This window comes from Sebastes fasciatus, chromosome 10 (genome assembly GCF_043250625.1).
Source record: "Sebastes fasciatus isolate fSebFas1 chromosome 10, fSebFas1.pri, whole genome shotgun sequence".
Lineage (NCBI taxonomy): Eukaryota > Metazoa > Chordata > Actinopteri > Perciformes > Sebastidae > Sebastes > Sebastes fasciatus.
Window position 1 is genome coordinate 29882623 of NC_133804.1, and position 19066 is coordinate 29901688.

At 41.2% G+C, this 19066-nt stretch overlaps 1 protein-coding gene across 4 annotated transcripts in view; it reads left to right on the forward strand.

The window, feature by feature from the left end:
• Window positions 1-19066, forward strand: part of enox2 (ecto-NOX disulfide-thiol exchanger 2) — a 209735-nt gene that overhangs the window by 155667 nt on the left and 35002 nt on the right. For 3 of the 4 annotated variants that reach the window (XM_074649303.1, XM_074649302.1, XM_074649304.1), the window contains 3 exons: window positions 6013-6168; window positions 7850-7915; window positions 16517-16723. In XM_074649303.1, coding sequence (XP_074505404.1) covers window positions 6013-6168; window positions 7850-7915; window positions 16517-16723 — 429 coding nt within the window. The remainder of the gene's footprint in view (window positions 1-6012; window positions 6169-7849; window positions 7916-16516; window positions 16724-19066) is intronic. The other variant, XM_074649305.1, reaches the window with a different exon arrangement.

The window sequence follows — 19066 nt, forward strand, 5'->3', positions numbered from 1 at the left end:
TTCTTAGCCGCACTAGATTACAGCCAGTGTTGGTACTCCGATGATTTACTTAAAGGACCAGTGTGTAACATTTAGGGGGATCTACTGGCAGAAATGGAATATAATATTAACAAGTCCTCTCCGCGGAGTCCGCCATGTTACAGTAGCCCAGAACGGCTTGGGCCGGAGTCGATAACGTTACTCGCTTCTGTCGCCACCACTCTCTCTCTCTTGCTTCACCACTCACTTCCCTCGTACTTACACACTCTACGCACTGGCTCTGCTCCAAATGACCTACGCTATTCTTACAACAACTGGCTCTAGCGAGGGCCATTCGCGTTTAGGCGTTGGCCACCGTAGCTCTTCAACACGCTTGGCACACGGGAGAGGCTGAAATTTGCATAAGTCAGATATTTCAATAGTTTACTGCTTTGTATACAGTACACGTAATGGAGAGACTTACAAAGCTTAGTTTTCCCAATAGCCAATAAGGCTGGACTAAATACAAAATGTTTAAGTAAGGCTTCTCTTTGCATCTATATCTGTATTTGGTGTGAAACAGTCGTGGAGGGCGGCGGCGGCGGTGGGTCGGTCTGTGTGGCTTTAACATTCTTTGAAGCCTTTGGATTTGTTCTAGTGTTAGATAAAACAACTTTGATGTCGCTGCCCCGATGGCCCACTCACCCACTCGTCCCCGTAGCATTACACAGCAGTGGATGATGGTGAATGGAGCTGCTTGTCCTTTTTATATTTATCAAAGAGTAGTCCAGTGCTGTGTGGCAGCTACTGCTTACTAACCTCATCCACACCCACCTTCACTTGATGTCATTTAGGATTGATTTTAAAATCATATTGATTTCCTTTTAATGCTACTGTTGGACCAGAGTCTGGCTTTATTTTTAAGGTTTTTTTTTCTAATGTTTTTTTCACTATGATGGTTACACTACTGAGATAATAAAAAATAGATGGTGACCCAGGTTAGCTTCATATCTGGGACATTGAATGCACCTTATTAACTCAGCTACCAGTAATTTAAACCATTTTCTTTCTGGAGTTCTGCGTGCAGAAACCAAAATAAAATTGAATGGCGATGATGGTTGACTAAGTTCTGCCTATTCGGAGAATTTGAACCATGAACTTGGGTGTTGCTGAAATCATCTCTAAATCCGTTTTTTTTTTGTGGACCAGATAGCTCTATGACAGTTAACTATTTCTACAGACAATGCACAATTAGGCTCACTTGTTTGATGGTCAACTGCCTGGAAAAAAAAAAAAAACTAGGAAAGAAATGAAAAAATGAAAAATAAAAGCTAACATTACTCTAACATCCATCCCCTGACTGTGGCACAAATATTAAAATTGCACCAGCTGTTACGTTCTTTACCTATAATAATAATAATAATGATAATAACTTTATTTATATAGGTATGAATTACTAAAACACAGTAACAAGAGTAAAAGCAGAAGAATAACCAATTAAGAGAAAGCAATTCTGGAAAAAGTGCGTTTTTAAGAGAGATTTAAAAGATGAAACAGAACTTGCCTGCCTGATCTGGGGTCCCGACTCCAAAGGCTCGGCCTCCTCTGGTTCTTAGCCTCGACCTAGGAGTTACATATATACACATATTACAATAACAGACCTCTGCCGGAGGATCTCAGGTTGCATTCAGGCTTGTGAGGGGTTAGTAAGTCAATGTTATAATCACGGGTCAACCCAAACTTTAAAATGAATCAATAACATTTCAAAATCAATTCTAAAAGGTGCAGGTAACCAGTGTATGAGATGCTAAAATAGGCGTTATGTGGACTCTTCTGTTGGATGTTGTGAGTAGTCTTACTGCAGCATTTTGAGCTATAGTTGTAGTTTGGAGGAGTTGTGTTGGGTGAGACAGGAATACAGTGAGTTACAGTCTATAAGCGGGATGTAATGCAAGCGTGGATGACAGTTTCCAGGTTCTTAGCAGATAAAAAAAGATCTAATATTCGAGATATACGAAGTTGCAGAAAGCACGATTGAACGGCTGACTTCACCTGTTGGTCAAAGTTGAGTTTGTTATCAAATATAACACCCAGATTTCAGTTTTGATGCAGCCCATGGTGACATCAACTAGCCTACAGATGTATGCAGGTTTTAAGTCCTGCTGTCATTACTTTCCTTTTCTATAGGTTGCGCTGGCTGGTTGGCATGCAGTGCTCCCTCTTGTGGAGAATCTGCAGCCTGTTAGATTTTAATGTGTGAGTTTGTGAGTGACCTACAAGCTGGTCCTTTTAAGTTCTTCGCATCTAAACAAATGATAAAAAAAAAAGGATTCATCATACCTCATTGTATTTATTGGAGCTTCTGGCTGTTGTGATGGTGCTACTAAAATGTAATCGGGTGGTGTCACTTGTGTTTTGCCAGGGAAAGTGTTTTTTTCCTGTCCCCTATACTCTGAAACAAACTACAGGATGTACTATTCACACTGGCTGCAGTCAAATCTACCCGTATGGTGCTTTTTATGAAACGTAAACTGTACTCTAATAAATCCTGAAACAACTTAAAATGACTTTATATCTGAACTGGAACATGACAGCAACTCCTTTAGAAAACTGCATAAATACATACATTGGATGAAGTGCACTCTTCTGCATGTTCATCTGTATCTACTTACAGCATACATTGTAATGAGCAGCGCTGCAGGAGGGAGGAAATAATGACATGTTAGTGATGAAACATGTCCTCGGGCTACGTTGTTGAAAGCGGAGATGAGAGCTCTGCTGTAGCTGGAAATCCTTAGGAAGAAGTAAATAATCTCCTTTATTACGCACAGCTCTGCTACATGCTTGCTTCAGGTCTTAATGGACAAGGATAAATACAGACACGCGCACCAACACACACTCCAGAGGGAACTTGAGCAGCACTGCAGTGAAATTGCACCAGCCGAGCCCTGATTTAACCAGATTGTTTCCTCCATGCGAGCTGAAATCTAGTTTGTTTTGCATCAGTATACGACATATGAACTCATAAGCATGTTGTTTAATTTTACCACTGGAACAGTAGATCTTTGGCTTGGCAGAAAATTGAATATAATGTCCAGAAATATCATTTTCAAGATATATTTACAATGTTTTCTTCTTCTGCAACCTCCCACAACACTGAATTCAGTCACGGTGTATACTTTATTTCCTCAGCTCTTTTCTATGTAAAGTGTTTGGCATTCAGGTTGGTTATTGCACCAGCCTCCCGTCTTCCATCCACCCTTTCTTATCTTCCCTCCTACTATCCGTCTTCCTTTCCTTCACCTTAACGTACAGAAGAAGCCATCAATCGCCTGTCAGCTAGGGTCCTTCTTATCACCTGTTCCTTCAACTCGTTCTCAATCCCAACTCATCGCCGATTGGGCGATCCCCTCTGTATCAGAGTCCGACGCACGGACAACAAATTGGGCTTTCAACTAACTCCAATGTGAACCCACTCGCAGCGTTAGTCGACAGTCGGAGCAACTGACGTAGTTTAAATAGCGTGAGAGTCCGTTAAGGGTTGGCTGGAGGGGGGGTGGATGGGTCAAACCAACACAAGAGTTTCAACCACGAGACCGGTGTTCCGTGTCAAACTAAAAGTAACGTTGACTTATTTTTTTTCACGTCAGTTGTTAATCACGTGACTCGTCTGTATCGTCAGTCCCCTAAGTCACGTGAGTTGCTAGTCACGTGAGTCGTTAGTATTGTCAGTTACATGTGTCACGTGAGTCGCTAGTCATGTGAGTTGATTGTATGGTCAGTCCCTTGAGTCGTTAGTCATGTGAGTCGCCAGTATTGTCAGTTACATGAGTCACGTGAGTCGCTAGTATCGTCAGTCACGTGAGTTGCTACTCACTTGAGTCGTTAATATCGTCAGTCACGAGAGTTGCTAGTCACGTGAGTTGTTAGAATTGTTAGTCCCGTGAGTCACATGAGTCGTTAGTCACGAGTCGCTTGTCTCATGAGTTGTTAATATCGTCACCCCCGTGAGTCACGTGGATGCTAGTCAGTGAAGTTAACGTCAACCACGACCGTTTCCTAACCCTAACTAAGTGGTTGTGTTGCCTAAACCTAACTTTCTGTGAAAACGGAGGTTTATTTTGAAAGGACACTATGCATGTAACGCCGTCCCTGGTCCGTCCAAAAGTAAAGCAAAAGGGGTACCCCGTGCGACAGTCTCCGATGCCAAGGGTCAAGCGGCGGTATTTGACGAGTTGGGAGTGAGAATGTGTTGGTTCTCGCCTGGTTCTACTTCTCTGTTTTCTTGTTCTCTGTCTGGCCTCTATTTCTCTTTCCTCAGTTTTGTCCTTCGTCTTTATTACACCCTCTCTGGCTCCAGGGATCTATTCTGACTCGTCTGTAATGTGCATATTTCTTTATTCACCTTCACTCGGTGTAATTTAATTCATCCGTTTTCTCTCCTGCAGTGGATTTAGAGGAAATCACTTACAGTATAAGGAAATGTAGTATCTGTTTCCAGTTATACTGTATACTGTATTATTTCTCCTTTACTGGATGCATTGCTATTGAAGATGAGAAAAGTCAAAATTGTAATGGAACCCAAATAATGATCGTTGCTGCTATTCTCTGTTGGACAGAAATAGTGAAGATTTAATTACAGGTAGAGAAATTCAACTGCAGTATATGTTTATGAGGTCATAGTTAGTGTTGGTGTTGTACTGGACTGCATTATGAGGGGGAAAGAATATTAGAAACACAAAATACAGCCTCAATAATAAACATACAGTTAAATTTACTCTGACAGTATTGATCAAAACTGAACCTTAAAGGTAGTGTGTAGGATTTGGAGGCATCTAGAGTTGTGGTTGCAGATTGCAACCAGCTAGAACCCATTCCGCTCTCTCATCCCTCTCCAAGACTTCGGTAACGTGAGCCGCGGAGTGCAAAACCGTGGTAACGCCGTTCACCTCGCTCAGAGGCCATCCTTACTATAATGACACTACTTTAGGGGCAACATAAGTTAGATGGCAGCTGGCAGTACCACGGTTTTGCACTCTGGGCTACTGTAGAAACATGGCGGAGCAACATGGCGGAGCTATAAACGGCTCATTCTAAGCTAACGAAACACAAAGTCTCAGTTAAAGCTGATTATAACCTAATGAAAACATAGTTATGAATGTTATATTCCATTTCTGCTGATAGATCCCACGAAATGTTCCACACTGTTCTGTTAATATCTTTGTAAAGGTAGACTTTATGGCTGAGCTGTTTCCGATTCTACTTGTCATTGTGTTGCTTGTTTATTTAAGCATGTCATTACTGGGATTTCATCGACTGTGTCGTCTTACAGTCAGCAAATAACAGCTTCTGCTACAGATTAATTCTACTACATGTCTAGTATGTTACTGTGTGTGTATAATCTCCAGTGAAGGATTCGTTTTAGCACAGCAGCGCTCCTGCATGCACACACACACAAACAGGTGCGTAAACATCACACACCCTGCGGCATAATTGTCAACTACAAATCCTCTGCAGGGGATGTTGAGGCACATACTGGATGGCAGCATCATTTCCATTTCAAAAAAAGCTCCATACTGGGACGCGTATGCACTTAAAAGCACATGTGGTGGCTATGGATGCTTGTGCTTGTGTGTAGGTGTGTGCATGTCTTCCCAGGTGCAGTCTGTGCAAATCAATATTGTAAATAAAGCCTCTCTGTTACGTCGGTTCTGGACCCAACTGTGTACATTATCTATAAGGTCATCATTCAAGCAGCAGGAGTGACAGAGAGAGTGACTCAGGAGAAACTTCTTGAAGTATGCATGATGTTTATGCAATGTTTTATTCATGAATGGCCGTGTATTCCATTATGAATAGGCTGCTTGTGTGTCACTGGTGTTGACAGAAGAATTGCACAGGGAAAAAGTACACAACTTAAAAGATTCAGTACGGGCTGAAGTGATAACCCGACCAAAGGCTAGCTGCTGGAAACAAGTCTGTGTTTATGTGTCACTGTAGTAGGTGTTCTCTTCTGTCCCAGTGATCTCATTCATATTTCTCTCCCGCCTCCAGATTTTGATCCCAGCCTCGGTATGATGGCTGGCATGACCCCCCTGAATCCCATGATGCCCGGCCTCGGCATGGTGCCCGGGCCCCTCTCCCAGGATATGCCGGTTATCAAGGAGATCATCCACTGCAAGAGCTGCACCCTGTTCCCCCCCAACCCCAGTGAGTCACAATGTAATGCTAATCCTGCACCTTCTGCCACCACCCCCCACCTTCACCAGCGTCTCCATGTGAAAGAATCACTCCACAAAGAAAGGCATCTCACTTTGTGACATTATTAAGACCTAGGAGACAGCGTCTTCACAGAAATATTCTCAACAGGTCCAATTTACTTGTTGTTTCAGAAGCTTTCAACTACATCTCATAGAGACAGAGCGCAACGCGTCATACTCTGAAAACCACGTCGGATTATTTCAAACTAAAATAATGATGGATGATAATGATGAAGTTAGCTGTTAGCAACCTAATGTTAGCTATGCGTAACAAGCTACTGTAGTTAGCTAAGGCACTTCCAAACATAATACTGCATAGCTTTCTGATTTATCCACATTCAACTATAACACAAGTTGCATCCTGTCAAATGCTTTAGATTAACTTACAGAAATGTGGTTAGTTAGCCTAAAACTGACATTAACGTAACGTTAAGCTTTGTTTATGCTCGCGCGAGACACCGTGGCGCGGGCTTCCGTAGATGGGTACGAGTGGTACCGGAAATGAAAGTAGGCTGCCTGGCAACAGTAGTAAACACTAAACTCCGACGTACGTACCGCCAAAAATTTCATTTGTGTACCGTAATTATTACTGTCGCTTACCTCCAAGTCAAAATGACCTTCTGTCTCTCGGTGCTTCTCTTCAGGTCGCCTCTCTTTCCATGAGACTTTTTTTTAGCTTCTACAAAACAATCTCTCATCGCTTATAAAATCTTAGTTCGGGGTTCTTTACCCTGTTGGTAGTGTATCCCACCACACAGCAGCTTTTAGGCATCTGTCTGTTGTTTGCTAGCAGACAGTATTATACCTTCACGCAATACAAAGTCAATGGAGAGCGATGAAGTGTTTTCCCCTCTCGTGTGGGCGGGACTTAATTGCGCTCTGTCTCTATTGCCTTCCCGTAGCGGATTGGCTACAACTGACTGATTTAAGCTTTATTTTTTTTAATAAGTGGGTCTATAAAATGTCATAAAATGGTGAAAAAGCCCCGTCAGGGTGATGTCTTTTAATGGCTTGTTTTGTCAAGTCCAACGGTCCAAAGCCCAAAGATATTCTTTGTACTATGTTAGAAAATCAGCTGTAACCAGAGATAATATAGCATTTTAGCATGAAAAACTACTGAAATGATTAATCGATAATTTAAAACAAAGTTGCCTTTCATTTTCTTCTGATTGACTGTTTCATTTCAGCTCTAAACATTGTACAACTTCACCCAAAAGATCTGTATTGGATGCAAGAAAAAAGATTGAAGTGTCAAATGAGTGTAGTTTTGGCAGATGTCAGTATGTATACCTTTAAGACTTGTGATTATGCTTTTGTTAGATATATATGACCAATGATTTTATAAAAATGTTGTTCTGACTTGGTATTCCAATATGGGAAACATCAATCAATAATGTGTTGTTCCTCTTAACTTGTTTATCTGCTCTTCCTGCCCAACGATTAACTTGATCAGCATGAAGTGCATTTACATCCACACAACAAACTTTTCAGGGCAAGTCACTTTGTATCATCTGACCAGATGTGTGCTGCACAAGCTGTTATATTCATCTCACCTCCACCTTCCAATTATCCAGAGCTAGAGAAGAAGTAGTGGGGGGTGCTTTTGATTGATCCCACCTTTTGCTTTTCAGATTTCCTGCTAGAACAGTTTCTGCCTGGGGACTTTATTCAAACAAGTCTTACAAGTCATCTTCAAGGTGAACTAAAACAAAAGCTCCTCGACGCAGTAGCATTTGGGAGTTTACAATCCCTTCACAAAACAAAATACACATTCTTGCATTCACTTTGGCAACTAGCTTCTTTTGTTTCTTTCTTTTACCACACATATAAAACAGTTTTTTCAGATGTGCTTGCATGTATGTGGTGTGCATTACGGCTCATTATAAACTGTCACTGTCATAGTTTGGTGCCGAGGGAAAAGCTGATGACAAGTTTAACTTCACCTACTGTAGGAACATCGTTCTAGCTTGTCGTCAGCGTAGAAGAATGAACAAGGTACAAGGTAAAAAACACAATTTCCTCCATGTGGAGTTGTGATATTACTGAATAATACAGTGAGATCAGTGCTACAACAGCCCCATTGTTTTTTATAATTGATAAGTATTGCTCTGAACCAGGGAGGTATCAGCAGGTCGTTTGTTTATTCAGTATGTGAGGAACAAAAAGGGAAACAAGCATTGATGCTAGCTGAATTCAGGCTTTTAGCAAATATCACAGGTGAAGCTCTGGTGTCCAAGCAACGAGGTTGCATATATATGTTGTCCATCACACGTAGTCATTACCTTGTAGCTGCACGCGCACAACCTGATGCCATGTGCAGCATCCCCTCTCACTGACCTGTAGCTGAGCAGCAGCAACCCTGCAGCCCTCCTCCCTCCCCCACCTCCCTGCTTCTACCTCCACAGTGTGCATACCTGTACCGTCAGTGTGCATCCTCATCAAGCTCACCTCATTCTCCCTTTTCCTCAATCAAACCCTCCCCATTCAGCCTTAACCCCTCTCTCACCTCCTCCACTGACGCTTCGTCTCACTCACCTATCTAGTGCTAAAGGTGAAATAGTATAGTACCTTTTTTTCTAAACCGTTTGAAAACAGGTTACACTCTGTATGTAGACTCACTTTGATCATCAAATTGGACTTCAAACTCTTGCTGTCTGTGTCTCTTGCTCTTTCAAACTTCTGAACTCAGTCTGAGTGAAATATTTTATAATTATCTTCAAGGAAAGATGAAACATTCGTTTGAGCATTGAGGATAGTGGCAGTGTACACAAATGTACATTTAGCTTGAATGAAGAAGGATGCCCAACTGCAGTAGTTTAACATTAATACAACACCTGAAGAAGTGACTGAAGCCCCTCTCCCATGGAAACGTGACACCAGGGTGAACACGCTAATTTCTGCCCTTTTTCTGGCGCGATGCTATGTGACACACGTTGAAGTGAGTATGTAATGAATAAAATCAACAGAGATTTGGACAATGATATATTAACGTACAAAACATACAATTAATCTGCTCTCCTCAAAGCCACCAGGCTCCAGTCAGAAAACAGTCATTTTACCTCTCTGATCGTCATAAAACACACTTCAGTCACTCTCGACAGAAACAAAATCATCACCAAACAAACCCTTCATCGAACCAAAGTCTTTGTTAGTCTTTCCACTGTTCCAACAATCACCAACTCTGGTTTGAGTTTGAAAGACAGACTGGAAAAAGAAATAAGTAAGCACTGTCACATTTTCACTGTGCCGTCGAATGTGACACACCAGAAAAAAAACAGAAAGGCCAATGCAGCGGCACGGCATACTCACAATGAGAAATTAGTCTATCGCCTATTTTTAGTGTGTTTTCCCGTGTTTAAAAAACATGCATATACGCGCTAATTTTGTTGGGAAAAGGGTATAAGCAACTTTAAAAAAAATCTATATTCATCAGTCAACCAAGACCCTACTGAAAAACTGACAAATAGACTAAGATAGGGAATCCCAGTTTGTTACTGGTGCAGGCAATGATGACTGTTTCTCTGTGATAAATCTTCATATGTGAAGGTTCGTCCCTTTTTCTTTGTTCATGTGTGACGTGAATGGACTAAACATGTTTACTGGAGTGTGTGTAAATGTAGTTTATCTTCTGAATAACAGTCCTCTGAGGGCCGAAGCCTCCTCCCTGTGGCAGGCCCTCGGACTATAAAAGGGTGTTTAGCCAGTCGAGGTGATGGATGGCGATGGCCTGTGTTAGTGTAGCAGACCAGTGGGTGGCCACACAGACGGCAGGCCTGTGGGACGGGGCTGGACTGAGAATCAGTCTGTGTGTGTGTTTGCTTTACAGCAGCCTCTGTATTTATCCAAGGGAACATGTCAGAGTAAAAGCACATCAACCGGCTTATTAGTCAGCCAATGATTCATAAAATCTCAAAATACAGTCTGCTGAGATTCAAAACATACAGTAACTAAGTGGGCAGAAAACTAGAAAATCCTCTACGTTATAATTACATAGGAATACATAGGAGTACATTCTGTAGCAATTTAGCTAGTTTGTTGTGTTTTGTATTTTATTATTAGTTCTAATTAGGGCTGTCAAAGTTAACGCGATAATAACGCGTTAACGCAAATTCGTTTTAATGCCACCAATTTCTTTAACGCATTAACACAACTTGTGATTTTGAAGGTTTTATCGGGCTCAGTTTTAAAGCTAGAGTGAAGATACTGGCATCATATGAAACTACAAAAGCCTAAAGAATCCATTGGTACCAACTGTGTCATGCTAACTTGTTGCCAAGGAGGCTAAATAACGCTGCAAATTTATGCTAAATTTTGGCAAGGAAAAACTGGCATGGCCATTTTCAAAGGGGTCCCTTGACCTCTGACCTCAAGATATGTGAATGTAAATGGGTTCTATGTGTACCCACGAGTCTCCCCTTTACAGACATGCCCACTTTATGATAATCACATGCAGTTTGGGGGCAAGTCATAGTCAAGTCAGCACACTGACACACTGACAGCTGTTGTTGCCTGTTGGGCTGCAGTTTGCCATGTTATGATTTGAGCATATTTCTTATACTAAATGCAGTACCTGTGAGGGTTTCTGGACAATATCTGTCATTATCTTGTGTTGTTAATTGATTTCCAATAATAAATATATACATACATTTGTATAAAGCAGCATATTTGTCCACTCCCATGTTGATAAGAGTATTAAATACTTGTCAAATCTCCCTTTAAGGTACATTTTGAACAGAAAAAGAATGTGCGATTAACTATGTACAATCATGCGATAAATCATGAATCGATTATTAAATTAAATATTAAATCGATTGACAGCCCTAGTTCTAATATTTTGATCCTCAATATATGCAAATAAGTTTATCAAAATATTAGAATCATCATATCATATAATGCCGTTTTCAGACACTCTACATTCTCCTCATAACCTGTCAATATCTGATCTCTCCCTCCTCTTTATTCTTAAACTCTTTTCTTTCTACCCTCAACTCTGCATCCTCCCTCTCCTCAGTTTCTCTGTCTGCATTTTAAAATGATCGGCCTTGAAGTGTCCGTCTCACAATTACTCAGAGCGACAAACTTATTGAGTTAGAAATTGGACAAAAACTAACTTTTTAAAATCTGTCTGGCAGCAGCACACAGTGGATCTTGTGAAAGCTGCTCCCTCTCTCTTCTCTCTGTCTTGCTCTGCATTTTTATGCAAATAAAAAGCAGGTGAACCTGATGCAATCACTGTTCACAAAATGCTTTCATATATTGTATGATATCATGTTTTTCTTGTAATTCAGTCATGAATAGTTCATCTGAATCTTGTGCATTTGCATAAAATGTGCTAAACAGTGGGGTTCAGTAGCCCAGCAGGTAGCTGAGACTGAGAGGATAGAAAGAATCATCTCACTGCTGCAAACTGTTTACCCAACTGAAGCCAACAAAAACTTTGTATTGCAAACCAAAACGGTTTTTATTTAATTTACAACCTGACACATTAGGTTACTGCTGCACTGCACCTGTTCTCCTTTCTCTGTCCTCGTTGCTTCCCCCCCTTCGTCTCCATCAAACACTCGTAGACCATAAAGGTCAGGTAATTTGGAGCTCTTTGTTGCGTCTGCCAACAAAGCTTTTTCTTGCTATCGTAAGCTTTTTCTGCTCCACCTTTTTACTTTTTTTCTGTCCATCTCGACTCGAAACTAGTTTAATCCGCCAACTCTGGAGGTCAAAGAATAAAACTGCAGTCAATATTTTGCTTTCCCAGTCACATTTAAAGGAAAGTGTTGGCAGAGGGAGGGATATGCGGTGGCGTGTGGGTGAGAGAGAGAGAGGGAGAGAGAGAGAGGCAGAGGAAGTTAAAAGAAAGGGACAGTGCTGGCTTGGACTCCGGGACTGAAAGACTACTGCGTGAGAGTACAAGGAGCTCTGACAGCAGGGGGATTGTGAGCTGATAAAAATCTTTTTTAACCAGAAGAAAACTCTGACTGTGGATTGTTATGTTTCCACTGCTCGACATCCCATAAATATTTTTTCTTTTTGTAAAATATGTATTCCAGCTGGTTGGTTTATTTATCATCTCACTATTAGGAGGCATCATAAATGTGAAGTAGCAACACTGATGTCTTCCCAAATTGCTGAGCTCCTGACTTCGTCGTGTGGAATGAGACCAGCAGCCGCCCTGCTGAGAAACCTCATTTCTGCTGTTTGTGTTGTGATCTCATTCTTTATTTCTCTACCCAAATCTTGAGCAGTTGTTGGTACAGTTGAAGGGTTGGAGTTATATATATATATATATATAAATATAGATTTTATGTCTCCGCGCCAGCGACAGCCGTGGCCGGAGGCATTATGTCTTCGGGTTGTTCTTGTGAAGGTGATATCTCAGGAACGCCTGGAGGGAATTTCTTCATATTTTGGCACAAACGTCCACCTGGACTGAAGAATGAACTTATTAGATTTAAGTGCTCAAAGGTCACTGTGACCTCACGTCCATCTCGTTCTCGTAATATCTCGGGCAGCCTTTCTTCAAATTTGGCACAGAAATGGTAAATGGACTTGCATTTATATAGCGCCTTTCTAGTCTTCTGACCGCTTTTAACGCTTTTACACCACGTCAACAATCACCCGTTCACACACTCATTCATACACTGATGACAGAGGCTGCCATGCAAGGCCTATCAGGATCTAATCTAAATACAATAATCAGTATCTTGCTCAAAGACACGTAGACCGGAGGAGCCGGAGATTGAACTGCCGACCGTCCGATTGGTGGGCGACCCGCTCTACCTCTTAGCCACAGCTGACCCAACATCCACTTGGATGGATGGACTGGATCAGATTTTGGTGGTCAAAGGTCTTTGTGACCTCACAAAACACGCTTTTGGCCACAACTTAAGAATTCATATGCTAATTAATTTTTTTTTTATTTATAATAAATTAACAGGATAAAATGATGACATTTTTGGACAGACATGGATGAAAACTACAACTTGACTTGTTGGCAGAGGCAGACGACTGTGAAGCGGTAATTCTAGTTTAAGTTTTTTAAAGAGTTCGGGTCTGGAATGGGTTTGCTTCTCCTCACAGGGTTTTATTGATAGAGAGGGTAGTAGGAGTTTTTAAATCTGTTTGTTTGGGCTCATGAGAGTCTGAAGGCCAGATCTGAAGCTCTGAATGTAACGGATGAGAGCTGTCAGACTGGATGGACTTCTTTAACAACCTTTTGTTATATAGAAAAACAGACTTCTCTGTTGAGTACCAGTGGTTCCACCGCTCCATTTATACTGTTTTCTTTGTTTGTCAGTGAGAGAAAGCTTTTGAAAAGTGGGTATTACTGCACCCAACCAGTGCTCAGTCTGGAAATCCTTTTGATCACACTTCTAAAACCCCGAGAGATATCTGAATTAATCCATTTCCTGCTTATCAGCGAGGCCCTCGTGATACACTGCGGGTATCCAACCAAGTCCAACTCCAGTTCTTCTCAGAGTATCGATATGTACAGGCGCGGTAGGGAGCATCTGTAACGGTGATTGCGAGGCCTTTCTTTAGCAGACAGTTGGGAAATCCAGCATCCTCAGCGTTCCACTGATTAGCTGGTTCACTCTTCATAGACCCCGCTAATCACATTCATCATGGATGAGAAGCCTGATCTATTGGAGATTAGATCAGTCAACACTCATCTGTGTTGAATAAGTGATTTCTGCAATGCAGGGGACCTTCCACATGAGAGGATTCGCAATCACTTTGTGGCCAAAAGGATTTCATTTTCATGCATGGAATGGTTTTGATATTAACATTTATCTAACGAAAAGCGATCTGAGCATATTGCTCCAAGTTATCATTATTCATGCATTAAGCTTTATAATTTTTTTAGGTCATAAGTGCTATGTTTAAAATATGACTTAATTGAATTTTGTAGCATCAAGCTCCAGAATGTGGCCTGTTTTTTCAAAGTCGTTGATCGTGTTATATACAGATTTTTTTCTTCTCCCACTTCTTTATTTTGGTGTGGCTTTGCTCTGATTCTTCTCAGCCTGGATGTGGAGTTAGACCTCAGGTTGTTTTTGGGGATTTATTTGTCATTTAAGCCTTCTGGATATTTTGTGTTTGCTTTTGTTTTCCTCAGTCATGATGTAGGGATTGGATACTTCATCATGGGAGTTATTGGAGTGCCTCTTTACCGTCTTGAGGGTCTTTTCTTACAATTTTTTGATAGATCTTTCCAACCCGTTCTCATCCCAACTCGTGACATAGTGTACTTACGACTTGTCAGAAAACTTCGGCGTCACTTTTCGGTAGCGGTAAACACGTGCTTAAAGTTGTGAATTAAACAAAAATACTTGCTTAGGTTTAGGCAACAAAACGATTTAGTTTGGTTTAGGAAAAAACATCATGGTTGGACGTAAAACTACTACGTTTTCACAGTGAAAATGTGACTGGATGTTGTGAACGCGGGACATAAACGAACAGCTGACTTTAACATGAGAGTGAAACTTAACACACAGGACACAAAACGCCATCTCCTGGATGAAAGCCTTGTGTTTGTTGGACCCATCGACCTCCACATCCGCCCGCTCGGTGTGTCTCTTTCACTCTTTAAACTACGTCACCACAGAACTTTCCCAGAGCATTTACTCTTGCCTTGGATGGGTTTACATTGTAGTTAATGGAAAGCCTGGTGCATCTCATACCGCCACAGAAGTTTGCCTTGTGCGGCGGTATCGAACGCCAACGGCCGTGACAGAGCATTGAGAATGAGAACGGGCTGATCTTTCAGTTTCTGTAGAAAGGGGTGGTTTTCAGTTCCATCATATTCTCGTCTATATTTTTAACTTCTATGCATGTTTAATACATTAATACACCTGGTAGGCAGTCTTTACCAATCAATCACAGGTGGCCAAATAAATAAGCAGAATTTCTTCCATAGTCTTTTATTCAAGATTGATATCTGCAGTACCTATTAGAGACACATGAGGGAACCTGATGGTTCGTATTGTTTTGATAATTGTAGCCTACTTATAAATCTAATATCAAAGGCTAGCGTTCATTCTGTCTGTCTTACTGATGAGAGGAAAAACACAACAGCCTGTTAACTCAACCTGAATGCATTTATTTGGTCTCATTTATAGTATTTAACATGTGTATATGTTTTAATTACATATGCATAAAATTAAGATGTGATTTACTAAACGTATATCTTTTTGAAATGACTGGCTAAGTTCACAGCAACAACAGAAAGTGAAAGTGATATATTGACAATATATTGACATCATACCAGCAAGATTACTACAGTTTCGATGGCTATCTGTAGAATGTGTTACGGAGATGAAAAAAAAGTAAAGATTTATTTTTAAATCAACACTTCCTGCTTTCATTTCAAAATAAAAGCCCTCAAATGTAATTTTGTGGACAGAATTCCTTCATTTGTTAACATGAGGCTTTTATTCTGAAATATGTGCCGGACAGTGTTGTAGAACATGCAGTGACTTGGTGAGCTCCATGAATGAATATAGTACGGGTTTTAATTGTGGCTTATTACTATTATTTACAAATTACCCCACATTTCTTAACCTTTCTCTGTCTAAAATAAATATAAATGACATTTATAATGAAATGAAAAGGCCGTTATGAAAGGGTTTACCTATTAAAGATAATATGAGGTGATGTTGAAATGGCAGTAAAAAATGGTTAGGGACATTCATTTACACACAAATAAGCTCTTCTCACGAGTTATACATACATTATACAGAATAAACACCCGGTCTTTTGTTAATTGTTGAACCTGTTGGAATCAGTGCTTTTCAAGCTTTGGCATTTAAAGTAAGAATAAATATTATTTTTTTCGATTTGAGGTACAAGTGAGCAGCTGTTTCTTCTAGTTTTCTTTCTCTGTTCAGACAGCACAACATTGTTTATATTTTGATTTTCTTTTATTGACTGTACATACAGGCATACATATTTCTTTTTGAGTTAAAACAACAGACAGGAAATCAGACCTAGTCCTCAGGTCTGCCAAAAAGATTTTCAGCAGCGATCAGAACAGTGTGTTCTTACCATTGGACTTATTGTTTTCAGCTTCTCAAAGAACATAATTCATACTGAAAATCGAGTTTCAGTGTTCTGGGACAGCTGAATCATTCCTTGAGTTGTTTGTATTTCAGCTGTATTATCTCCACATAAATGCAAGTGCACACAGTTTCATCATTCAGATTGTTGTTTTCCAACCCTGTCTGTCTTAATATTTCAACCTAGTGATGGCTGATTCATAACTGTTCTTTTCTCTCATTTGTTCCCCCTACTTTGTTGAACAGACCTCCCGCCTCCGGCCACGAGAGACCGCCCTCCGGGGTGTAAGACGGTGTTTGTCGGCGGTCTGCCCGAGAACGCCACGGAGCAGCTCATCATGGAGGTCTTCGGGCAGTGTGGCGAAATCACCGCCATACGCAAAAGCAAGAAAAACTTCTGCCATATCAGATTTGCTGAAGAGTTCACTGTGGACAAGGCTCTCTTCCTGTCGGGTAAGCTATCGTATCTCTAAAACCTCGTTGTGTAAGTGCTTATTGTGTTTGATATTTCTGTGTATACCTCAGTAAACATTATAAACAGTGACCTGTCAATCACAAGGTAGCCCCGCCCTGAAGCATCCCCTGCTTTATGGTCTATCTGACTCTAAATGGTACCATAATTTACTAAATGAACATCATGCTGTATTGAAGAAGACTTGAAACTAGCGATTGAGACCATAAACTCAAGTTTACAATGTTTACTGAGGTAATAACTCAAGTGAGAAGTAGGCTCATTTTCTCATATACTTCTATACAATCAACCAGAGGAGTCGCCCCCTGCTGGCTGTTAGAAAGAATGCAAGTTTAAGGCACTTAATGAATTAATTCACTTTTGAATTCTGGGTAAATTTGAGATGAATTCAGCATCGAAATGACAAACCATTTTGAATCCGATACAACTCTGATTCGTGCCCTCCTCGCCATAGCAACAGTAGACGAGGTTCATGTGTATTGTATTATTTAGAGCCAAACTGAACTGAAAAAAACACACATAATCAACACTTTCACCCTCTTCAAAACTGTGTTAGGTTTACTATTGGAAAGAACAGTTGGTACACTCACAGAGTAATAAGAGGTCCACTACGAGAGGCTCACACAACAAAAGATATAAATGACCATTAGGTCAAATAAAAAAAAAGCATCTCTACTAACCATGTGACACCAGCTTATGGTTTCTTATCTTATCTTCATTTTCACAGCAGCTTCTGTGGCCCAGAGACGTCTTAAATCTCTCCGCCCTGGCCGTATAGTCCTACTTTGGAAAAACCCCATTTAACCGAGTATTCCTGGCATTATTCAGTGTGTGTTCATGCGTGTGCAAATGTCTGTGTGTGTGTGTGTGTGTGTGTGTGTGTGTGTGTGTGTGTGTGTGTGTGTGTGTGTGTGTGTGTGTGTGTGTGAATTAGTTTGAATGAGAGGTCCTGTGATTTGGTCTGCCTTTATTCTTACAGGGAGACGTGGGAGCTGAGGGTCCATATATTAGCCAGATGACAGAGCTGTGTAGATTTCCCATAAATAATACCCCACCCACACACACACACACACACACACACACACTGAGCAAACACAGTCACCCAGCAATGACACAAACTCCAGCAGCCCCAGCACACTGAGATCTCCTCCGTATGAAATATTGAAGTTGTGGTAGATTGGGAGCCTGAAGCAGGGAGAGCAGACTGAAGTAGAAACCCCCGAACTCCTACTCATTTCTTTTCCTGTTTGCACTGGCATCCATACCACTGCTCCCCCCCCCTCCCTTCTCCTGTGATGAGAGCGTGTTGGGCCTCACAGTGAATCACATCGGGCATCATTACTGTGTCCGGCTGGAGCACACACTCACACATGTGTACCCCCAACACTCACACTTCAACACACTCTCTGATCATTTCAACCAATTAAATCACAAAATGGGCATGATTTCACTTTAGATCCGCAACCAGCCATTAGTGGAAGTTGAGTAAGGAGGGAGAGTGTGAGGATGAGAGGGAAGTAGGGAGTAATGAAGGGATATTGTGGTCTTTCAGTGCCTCTAGAGAAGTAATTGGCCTCACTAAGTATCTCTTGTGTATTGACTAAAGGATGCAGTCCTTCTGTTACTCCACAATACATTTAGAGTATATCTTGTCAAACGAAGGGATCCAACAAGCGAAATAGGTTTGAGGAGGATGAAGAGAGAAGTGGGAGGCAGGTAGAACTCAACAATGTTGAATAGTCTAAATACAATTTGTGGAAGATGATGGAAAGAAACCCTGCAACGTATAGAGTAAACTTCATGTGTGTACCTTTTCACTCTCCTGCTCCGTTTTGTACTCGCATCAACGCCTCCAGGCACGTTTTTGCATTAAAAAGATGTATGGTGGTGGTGGTGCACATAATTTCTGTTTTCATTTTCGTGAGCAGACTAGAAGATGTAAGACGTGACTGATTATCACATAGTAGGATATTTAATTAAAGAGTGTCCGCAAGGTGCGAACGGGAAGTGTGAAGTTTGACAGCTGTCAAAAATTAAGAGGCGTTCAGGCGTTGCTGCGGTGGTCTTAAGGTGGAAACCACGTAACCGTGACTTCCGCAGTGTGAATGCGACGAGGGGATCTTTGTCACATGTCGCCCTCGTTTTCTGTCTCCCCCCTTTTTGTTTCTTGTTTTCTCTCTGCTGTCAGATATCTAATAACAAGACTTATGAGAGGCTACAGACATGCTAGCGGCTCTGTGAGGCTGCACGGAGGCAGCGGTGCTTTGAGTTGAATGCCAACCTCAGCGTGCTAACATGCTCACAATGACCACAAATGTCAACCT